This window comes from Benincasa hispida, chromosome 1 (assembly GCF_009727055.1).
Source record: "Benincasa hispida cultivar B227 chromosome 1, ASM972705v1, whole genome shotgun sequence".
NCBI classification, from domain to species: Eukaryota; Viridiplantae; Streptophyta; class Magnoliopsida; order Cucurbitales; family Cucurbitaceae; genus Benincasa; species Benincasa hispida.
The window spans coordinates 89966254-89977640 of NC_052349.1; the positions used below are offsets into that span (position 1 = coordinate 89966254).

The 11387-nt window shown below is 27.2% G+C and overlaps 1 protein-coding gene across 1 annotated transcript; it reads right to left on the reverse strand.

The window, feature by feature from the left end:
* Positions 1–3478: 3478 nt before the first annotated feature.
* On the reverse strand, positions 3479–6462 carry LOC120090256 (palmitoyl-monogalactosyldiacylglycerol delta-7 desaturase, chloroplastic-like). Its single transcript, XM_039047818.1, has 4 exons — positions 6134–6462; positions 5675–6022; positions 4492–4598; positions 3479–3892 (listed from the first exon to the last, which is right to left on the reverse strand). Exons 1-4 carry the CDS (start codon positions 6431–6433, stop codon positions 3673–3675), a joined length of 975 nt encoding a protein of 324 aa, XP_038903746.1. The 5' UTR covers positions 6434–6462; the 3' UTR covers positions 3479–3672.
* Positions 6463–11387: the final 4925 nt, after the last annotated feature.

Consider the following 11387-nt stretch of genomic DNA (forward strand, 5'->3'; position numbering starts at 1 on the left):
GCAGTCTATTTGTCATCTAGATCTGGTGGTTCGCATGCCAGTCTGTCGTGGGCTTCAGTGGAGATGGGTCGCCAATCGTCAAATCTAGTAGTTCAGCTTGCCATCCAGCTCGTTCGGGTCATGGAGGTGGGTCCCAGTGTTGGATCTGTAGATTTAGTCGTGAGTCTTCTGATCTTTAGAAGTGGGTCGTGGAGGTGGGTCGCTGGCATTCGAGTCGTCTGGGTGGTAGGCTTTTTCGATCTGTAGAGGTGGGTCGCAGACGTTCCAGTCGTTCACGTCGTTCGGGTCATGGAAGTGGATCGCTGACGTTGGATAAAATCTGTTTTTTTTAGGTTTTTTTTTTACGTATTTTTCCTTATTTTTTTATAATAAATACATTTATTGATTTCATCTTTTTTTGTGATTAACATAGTATTTTTTTTCCCCTTCTTTTTACTGGTTTTTTTCCTTCTTAGACTTGTTGGGGTTCCATCCAATTTGTTGATTTCATCTTGTATGATTAATGGGTGCACTTATTACTCTTCCATTTTTCTTTCAATTCGTAAGATTAATTTCTTTCTAATTGAAGAAATTTGGTTGTATTGTTCAACGATGTGCTATTTATCTGAATCTCAGGAGATTTTCAGCTTGTGTGCAAAGCCTTGCGAATGTGAAAATATCATAACTATGGTTTTCGACATTAAGAAGTATGAGGTAATTAACAGAACTTCATGTAAAATAATTGAACCTTTTGAAGAGGAATAGTTTCTTACGTTGTCAGATTCCAACGTTTATACAGAGAGAGATTGAGTTTTGATTTCTACCTATAAATGTTTGCTTCCTAGCCATTTTATTATATTATCTCTGATGAACTCTTTAAGATCAATTCTAATGGTATTATTTGAGATATATGTATTTGATGAACTCTTAGGTTACTTTTAATTACATGATAATATTGCACACATTTTATAGTGATCGATTGATGTTTTAAAGTTATATTGCAGGTGTTTTGTTTTCGATTCACTAATGAGGAGTTCTTCCAAATGAGAAGCAAAGGTACTCTTTAAAACTATTATGCTTAGTCATATGAAAATATTCATGAATAATTATGGAAGTCGATGTAGAAAAGCTTAGAAATTGAGACAAAAAAAATGTTACTTCACAATGAGAATTCCTACTGAATGCCAGCTTATTTTTGCTAATATCAGGGAATAAGTATGTTTCTTTTCATCATCATGGTTGTCAAAATATTGATATGATATGGAGAAATGATATCTTATCTTGCCGTGTTTATCTTTGACACTGGTAAGTAATTTATAGTGTATCTTATGTGTCCCCAAGTAAATATTTTCCTATAATAGCAACAACGTTCAACATGAAACTTAGAAATAAGGATTTATTTAATTTGTTTCAGAGTCCATTGCTATACATTATATCTGTAGAAGTTGTGACCAACATACAACTTCTTTCCTTTCCCTTCCTTTGTTTTGTACTTCTATTTGGAATTTTCTTAATACTCCTATTAGGAGAAGTGCTTGGAAATGGGGAGAATTTTGTCATAAAGAAAATCTTGCAGGACAAACATTATATTACGTGAAAGACATAATAGAGTTGCAAAGAAATCAAGGAGATGGTATGCTTTTCTAAATGCACTCTCTGGGTTTATTGAAAGTTAAAGTATACTATTGTGATTTTGTTTTGGATCATTAGTGAATGGACTTACCAATATCAAGTCAAATTTATGGGATAAAGAGGGATTGACAAGGAGATCCATGTGTGCCAATGGAATACCCTTGGAGTGGATTGAATTATAGCAGTGCAACTACTTCAAGAATCATTGTAAGTGCAAGTCTTTTATGAAACTTATGGGATAAAGTCTTGACACATATGGAACTTCAAAGACAATTGACTTGGTCATTGTCTCCCCTTTGTTAAGAAGATATCACATCTGCAGAAGCCAATATAATTTTGTTATTTATTAAAAAGACATAACTAGTAGGGAAGAACTTATAATAGGTCTTTGTTTAGTTTACTTGAATTATCATTGAATACAGTTAGTTAGTTTTTAACAAGTTTTATTGGATTTGTTTTATGAAGTGTTGAATATTTGTTTTTTGAGAATTTTGGTAGTTCTACTGAGAAGAAGTGGTTGTGGAATATTTTTGGGAGTATGTTTCTTTGAACAGGTTCAAGGTAAATTTTTTGTTTTGTTGTGGTAGCATTGTTATTCTGCCAAAAATTTTCAAAATATAAGAGTAATAAACTTGCTTTATTGATTGTTTGAGAAGCACTTTTAAAACACTTAGGTTAGTAGAATTCTACCTATTGGAGTTTGTTTTCTTGTGTGCTAACATGATCCTTATTTACTTATTTGTTCAAATTGTTGTTTTTTACTTATTTGTTCAAATTGTTGTTCTATCTACTTCGTAGGTGGGAGAATAGTCCTTAGCTCCAGAAATTGACATCAGAAAACTTGGGAATACATTGTTGAATACTATTCATTTATCTTCAGCTTATTTTTAATTATTTTAACCATTTTGTAATTCATTTATTTTGAATGCTATTCTTGTGTGCAACATACCATGTATACTCTACTTGTTCAATGTAGAATATATATGTATACTTCATAGTTGATAAGTTGGAATTTGTTATCTAAACTATATGAAGTTGATTTGGATAAAAAAATATATTTTTATTTTGGTTTTGGAGTTAAATTATTATCCAATTCCTCTTTTGTGACTTATTGGGGATTTGTGAAAGCAATTAAGATTTCCTTTTGTGCATGTAAAAGTAAAAGAGAAATATTACTGATTTGAACGTGCGTAAGCAAAATATATATGTATATATGTGTACTTTTTTTAATGACAAAATGATGACAGACATTTAATATCGACAATTATTAGCAGAAAGTAGGTTTTAAACCGACATTCAAGATGGTGTAGAATTTCGATTTTAAACCGACATTGAAGATAATTAGTACTGAAATTTTGGTCAGCTATAATGTCGGTTTAAAACCGACATTAAAGACTTTTTAGTACATGATCTTCAATGTCCGTTGTCGACCAATATTAAAGCCTTTTAATGTCAGTTTTAAACGATATTCAAGCCAAAAATTCTTGTAGTGATAAGACTCTATCACTGATTGACTTAAATTAATGATACACTCTATCGCTGATAAACTCTAGTTAGTAATATAATCTATCATTGATAGAAGACAAGATATAGATCTAAATTTTGCTATATTTACAAATTCTTATGCATTGTGTTAGATATATCTACTAATACTTTGAGTCCAATTGCTATATTTTAAACAGCCCCAAATAATAAAATGGTCACTTATAGCAATTTCGTTATTCAATTTTAATTATTTTCTTAAGAGTGGACTTGATTGAAAAAACTTCCTACCTCTTCGTAGTAAAAATTGAAACTTTGGAAATGAAATTTAAAAAGATTGTACACTTTAAGCATCAGCTGATAAATTTAACTTTATCTTGACAATATCATATATTTGGATTTGGGTATAATTTTGAGTATAATTCATCATTTTATTAGAACGACTTATACAAATATAATACTATAATATCATATATTTGGATTACAGCCTAGTAGAAATAGGAACCTAATTGATACATGCATAGTTTTATTCCATATTCTAAAGCATTTAGAAGCATTGGCATTTCCATGTGTAAAACATCATTTTGGAGTGTCATCTTTTAGTTTGTGCATAGCCAATCTTTCCTTGTGACTTTGAGTGGGTAATTTGACCTCAGTGGCCACTCCAATGGCTTGAAGAAACATAATAACATACCAACTAAAGTCAATTTGCCACCATTCAAGTCCATGTCTAGCTGAATATTCAAAAGCATGGTGGTTATTGTGCCATCCATCTCCAAATGAAAGCAAACTTAACCACCTAAAGAGGAGGAAGGAAAAAAATACAGATTCAATATAACCCTTGAATTCCATTTGTCAAGTTATTGAATAATACTACAATGATTATGAAATTAATTCTAGAGTATGGAATCATGAGAATAAATACATTGTTAAATGCGTACGAATTAATAGTAAAAAAATATTTTGACATTCACCTACATCAATAAACTATTATTTCTTACAAAAAAAAAAATTGAATAATTTCATTTTTATAAAAATAAAATAGCCAAAATAACATAATATCTATAATGGATATGTATTAATTTTTTTGTAGTGAGAGGTTCAAATCTTCGTATGTATACTAAAATTATAATTAAAATAATTAATCTGGTACTTAAATTCCCACAATAGAAATTGCTTTTGAAATCACCATATCTAAAGAGTTTGATTTATCGTATTTCTAATCTTTTTAAAACATTTCTGAGACCATCTAAAATTAATTTAATATTTAATTTTATACTTTTAAATCTAATGTTCATTTCATATCAAAATTGATATTAATAATTAAAAAACATGATAAAAAAAATTTTAATTTAACTATTTCAAAATCAATATTCCCAAATATGTCTTTCCTCTTACCAATTATTTGTAGATAAATCAGATGTATTCCATTGCCGTGTTCCCCATCTATGACCTATTGAATTTACCATAAACATTACATGTACAAACATTGTGACCCTCACAAACTGCACAAACAAAAGGTCAAAGTCATATTAGATCAATCTAATTCTTTTTTTTCCACTAAAATATATTGTTTTGAAAAACATTTAATTGCCTCCTAAGTTACACTTATCTTTATACATCTCATATAAGTTTTCAATCATAGCTTATCGTATAATTTTTTTTTTTTTTTTTTTTTTTTTTTTTTTTTTTTTTGATTAGCATAGAATGCATAAAGATGTGTGCATCTAGTATTGCTAAATTTTTCTTCTCTAAACATGTCAATCTTCATGTTTAACTCAATTATTTACAGGGCATTTGTAAATATGGTAATCAAATTCAAAGTTACAGATATAATACAATACAAAAGAATTTACATAGCAAATTAGTGTTGCATAGCAATCAGATTCAAAGTTACAGATATAACACAATACAAAAGAATTTGCATAGCAAATTAGTGTTGCATAGCAATCAGATTCAAAGTTACAGATATAGCACAATACAAAAGAATTTGTATAGTAAAATATAGATTTTACTTTCGAAGTCTATCAGTGATAGACCATATCGCTAGTAAGAATCTATTGGTGGTAGACTATATCATTGGTAGAAGTCATCAGCGATAGAATCTATCACTGATAAATTTTACTATATTTACAATTATTTAAGAATATTGCTATACACTTAATTTTTTAAGTAAGTTGCTATACACTTAATTACTATCTATAAATGTGCTTCCCAAAGCAATTACTTGAAACCATGGTTAAACAATAGAGATAAAATATATAATTGGAAAATAATTCATTGAATAAGGCAAATATCATTTATGAATTTTAAAGATTGATAATTTGGTGTCCATTTTACATAAATTAAATAAACCATATAATCTCTTGAAAACCTACACATAGCTAAGAGTAAATTTGGAAGTTTATATGCTTACCTATTACACATAAATATAAATTATTTTTTTTAAAGAAAACTTATGTACTAATGCTATTGATATTGGGGATATTTCCCCACTCTAATTTTGTTTTATGCATGTTTTCTTTTTTAAAAAAAAAAAAAAAACAAAAACAATAAAAATGAGATAGATATCGTATTTTACCATTCCCCATATAACAAAAGGGATTCCTCCAATAGCATAGAGCACTACCGCTAGAGCAATTGGATGAAGAAAATATGTCTTTTGAATAAACCTATAAAAACTTTGTTTTTCCAAGTCAACCACATTAGTTGGTCTCCCATGCTTCAAATTCAACATCAACATGTTTCTTTCCATCCCTTTAAAATCTCTAAAGTACTTTGGACAAACTTTTTTTGTCAAAAGGTATGAATCTAATGTCCAAGCAATATGACTAAACCAAAATCCTTCGATAGGACTATGAGGATCTTTTTCGGTATCAACAAATTGATGATGACATCTATGCGTACTCACCCAATCCATCGGATCACCCTAAAATATAGAAAACAAATAAATACTTTTAAAATATAATGAACAAATTGAAATTATATAAAGTTGTTTAATTTTGTTTTAATCTATCTTATACAAATATATATACCAAACCTGTAATGCATGAACGCCACAATAAGCAAACAAATATTCCAACCATTTAGGAAGTTTAAAACTCTTGTGTGAAAGATGTCTATGGTATGAAATAGTTATACCGAAAAGACCTGTGATAACATATAATACGAAGGCAACCCAAAACGCACCCCAAGTGAATTGAAATGGTCCAAAAATACAAGGTATGTGTATAAAGAAGATAACAAATGCAGTAGTTTTGTCTATGTTGTTCCATTTTCCCCTCTCGAATGGCGTTAGAGGTTTCACTAATTCACTTGGTTCTTGTTTTGACACATCCATTTGGAAGGGTTTTCTTTACTCACCACCAAATCCAGCATTTCTATTTATAGTCATTTTAAGTCTCCATATTGATAATCTCTGTCTCCAAAAGGAATAAAATGTTTATATTTAAGAAGTTACATTTTTTAACCAAAGTTACCAAACTATAATTAATTTTTCAAAAATTGTTATTAATAGAATATTTTAACAATTAATCGTTCCACATTATGAAGTGACTTTAAAATCATTGGAAGTACTGATTCTGAGAAAAACAATGAGATTCCGCCCTCTTATTGGCTTGAATTAGTGGTATTTAAGGATAGAAAGGTAATACAAAGATAGTTATAAAGGTAAAACGAATATTTGACCTAGTTGTAATTGCAAACAACTTGTGAATGATCGACTTACATATAATGATTATATTAATGGATTCAACTTGTTCTACAGTGTATAAGAGTGCAACTATAAGTCTATTATGGTTTGACCATAGAGTTTAATTAATTAATCTTGAATCACTAGAAGCTTATATTTTGTAGTTTCACAAGCCCCCCTTGTTAGCTCACATCGGATCAACAAGGACCAAGATATTCAAAGAATAATTTGAAATGTTCAAATTAATTTAGGAAAAAATATATTTATTGTATCAGATACAATTAATATAAAATATAATATATAGTTACAATAGATATATTTAAATTATGAATATGATTCAAATTTAAACAATATAGTATGGGAGAATAAATGTATTTGAATGTGATTGAAATAATAAATTAATATAAATAAAATTCAATTTAAAACTATAGGTTAAAAGTTAATACGAATGAGATTCGTATTTAAGAGATAAATCTACCATTGAAATAAATTAAATAAATAAGTCCCCTTTAATTAAGAGGAGTGATGAAGTGGTAACTACCACTCCCCGAAGGGGATTTAATCCTTCAATGTTCTACAGAAGGAAGACGATTTTTTTATCTCTCTCTGTTCACTCAAACTCTCTTTCTCAACAAGAATACAGAAAAAAGTTCTTTGCAAAAACCTTCTTCTTCTCCTAATTTCTTTTCCATTTTCTTAAAAAAAAAAAAAAAAACGACTCCAATCAGTCGATTCCTTTCCAAGAGTCATAGCGAGGAAGACTTATTGGAAGAGATTCACAGAGAAAATCAACTAATTGGAGGAAGGACTTTGTTCTTCCTTCCATTTAATTCTGCTTACTTTTATAAAATTACAGCATGTGATTGATCTGTAATTTAAGTTTTGTTTTTTTAATGTATTTTTCATCTAAACTAAAATCAAAGTAAATGAGATCGCGCGCTTTTGTTGGGGATTCGATTTCTTTATTTTGACCACTACTTTTAACAACCAATTTCGACGACCAACTCCAGCCACCACCTCCAACTCATTACCACTAAACAGTCAATTCCAACAATCATTATTTTAAATTATTAATTCATAATTTTTTATAGTCAACTTTTATAGTAATTTCACATATAAAAATATTTTTAGTATATAACAAAATACATATCAAAAAAGTTTTAAGAAAGAGTTAAAAAAAATATGAGTATTTTTATTTTAAACCAATTTTATCAAAAGTGAAAATGAGTTTTTTGGAAAAAAAAAAAAAAAAAATCAAGTCAATCCAAATATATCAAGTTAATTAGAAAAAAAGTAGTCTAAATAAGGTTTTTTTTTTAGTGGAATTTACATGAGAAATCGTGCCAACTTAAAAACTACTATCGGAAGTTTGGCAATGGATTAAAGACTTAACTATTTATGTGTTTTTATTAGCTTGAAATTATGGTCTACCATGAAGTACAGAGACAGATAAGAGATATAAATATGATAGGATATGACAACACGTTAATTTTTATAAAGTTAGGATACTTATATGTTGAAGATATATTTTATTTTTTTTTAAATAAATATAGGATATAGATGAATTTAGCATACAAGTTAATGACAATAGTACAAAATATAATACAAACACTAAAATATAATATAAGAGTAACATCTAAGATGTTGAAGTACAATAGTCAATAAAAAAATAATAAAAAAGTGACTCATATTGATTGAAGAAGAAGAAGATTAGAGGGAGAAGTATGAAGATAAACGAAGAACTTCTTCGTTGAATTGTTGAAGATATCCAAGTGGGTTATATTTTGGTGGACTTTGTAGGAACTCAAATGTGAAGTGAAGATTATATGATTCTAGAGTCTAGTCTTTTTTATTTTTCTTTAGTTTTGGACTCGAGTAGCGAACTTTTTAAATAGGTTGCCTAGTTTTAGATTGGGAAAGATTAGATGAGTTACTTATCATTTTTTAAAAAAAAAAGTAAGCGTAAAATAGATACATAAATCGCATGTCAGATACGTATATGAAAAATATCTGAAAGTATCGATATCCAATACGTATCTGATTACGGATTCTTTATTTCACATGAAATATCTATTCATAGATAGTGGATTAGGACATTGCACCCTCCATATGGGTTCAAGTTTTACCCACCATATGTTTTTTTTCAAAATTTAATCTTAAATGTTAATAAGTCTATAATTTTGCAAGAAAAAACTATAATTAATTCATATTTTTAGTTAATATTATAATAATTAAAATGACTTTTTTAGTAATAGTTAAAATTTAATTTAAATTCTAAATACAAATTTGAAAAGTATTTAATTCTTTTATGATTCAAAATATTTTTATTTATTTGGAGTAAAGGCTATAGAGTTAAAAGCTAAATTTTGAATTCTCTAACCCTATAAGTATTCGAACTAAAAAAAATACAATTAATAGTTAACTTACAATTTAAATATTAAAATATCAATCAAAGTGTAACTTTATTATTTAAATTAGGGACATTTTTTAAATGTGGAGGAAACAACATTGTAGAGCTTGAACTCAAGACATCTTAAAACATGATGAAGCAATATACTCTAATATCATCTTAAATCACCAATTACCCAAAAACTTAAACTAAATCAGTGAATGTAAATTTAATTTTATAGTATCTAACAAATTTATCTACATATTTAAATAATATACCATTCAAATAAATGAAAAGTGAAATTAATATACCATGTTTTATAAATAAAAATTCTCAAATTTTAAAACGTTTTATAAAGATTAAAACTAAAATAGTTATTATCTTAATATTTAAATTATTATTTTATTAAATTAAAATTATATTGGTACTTGATCTACTAATTATACATTTTTGTGATACCACTAGTTTTTAAAATATAAAGAAAATTATAAACTTACTGGATATATTCATATTAATTTTTTTTATTTGTCACATTAGAAAAATAAAAAGCAACAATTTTGGTAAAGCATGAAAAAAATTAATTAATTTTTAATTTATTATTTAAATTATAGTTTATTATCTATTTAAATAAACAATAATTGAACAAGTATAAAATTAAATAAGATTATTTAAAATAATAGAATGATTAATATTTAATATTGAAATAAAATAAAATTGTGAACTAATTATATTTTTTCCTAGCAAAATGGTAGAAGTATTAATATTTAAGAATGAAATAAAAATAAAAATAACAGAGAAAATGAAAAGAGGGAAAAAATGCATTGGATCAGATTTGAACCAGGTGGGGTTTGAAAAACATTAATTTCCTACTGTCAGTTAAATTAAATGGCACCCACAAATAATAGATATAAAAACAAGTAACTGACGTCACGCTTTTTATTAAAAGGGCGTTTGGGATAAAGATTATACTAAGACTATAATAATCATTTTTTGTTACAGTACATACTATTTTGTAATAGTCAATTAACTACAGTCAACACTATTTTCAAACTTCAATTTGCTACCGTATTTATTATTTTATATTTATCATTTTTATATTGCTATAATATTTACTATTTCCTCCTTAAACTATTTTAGTTTACACCTCAAACACATACTATAATAACTCAAACTAAAATAATCTAAACCCCAAATAGAAATTATTATAATCTAACTATAATAATCTAAGACTATAATAACAACTTATTGTTCAAAACGCCCCTTAAATTTTTGTGAATTTTTGTAGTGGGGCGTGTGTTTTCAGTGTGAATGCATTTCTTCAACTCAAACGAAAAAATGTCTTATTTTTCTAAATAGTTTCAAATCAACCATTTATTAATTTTTTTAAAAAATCTGCCTTTGACTCAAATCTATCCTATCTTTAAAAATAATTCAAATGCACCTAGCTTTGCAGTTAAGTGATAATCAAGTAGTTATCAATATTTTGTTATGTTTAGTGGTTCATTTTATAACGTCACACCTAATGCTATTACATTTACAACTCCCTAGCCACAGTATATTCATTATAAGTTGTAATGATAAATAATCGTTCAAAAGGAAATTTGAATTTATCGTAAGACAAAAAAAAATTTAAACCACAAGATTATAACCGAAACCAATTTCAAAGTTCATGGACACCTTAAATAAATAGATATTAAGCATGTATTTTGAATACTTTTTCAAGTGTTTAATTTAAAAAATTAAGTCATTTTAAAAAAAAATGGATTGTTTGACAATCACTTAAAATAATTTTTCAGGTGCATTTTAATCAATTTCTATAAAAAGTGTTTGAATTAAAATGAGTTTTTTGAAAAACACTTTTTCTCAGGTCAATCGAAATGGACCTTCAATTTCTAATATTTTTGTAATGTAATTATATATATGTGGGTAATTGCAACGGGTAGCATTTTTAAGAATAATAACAAAGTGTATAACATCATTTAAAAAAATGATAGACTCCTACCAATAATATGACCAATCACTAATAGACTATTACCAATAATATGGTCTATCATGACAAATTTGGTCATATTTGTAATTTTTTATATTATGTTATATCTGCTAAAATTTTAGATCTAATGTCTATATTTGCAACTGTCGCTATATATATATATATTATATAAATTACTAGTCTTAATGTCCTAGAGGTTGGACATTGGGTTATTAGATGTTATA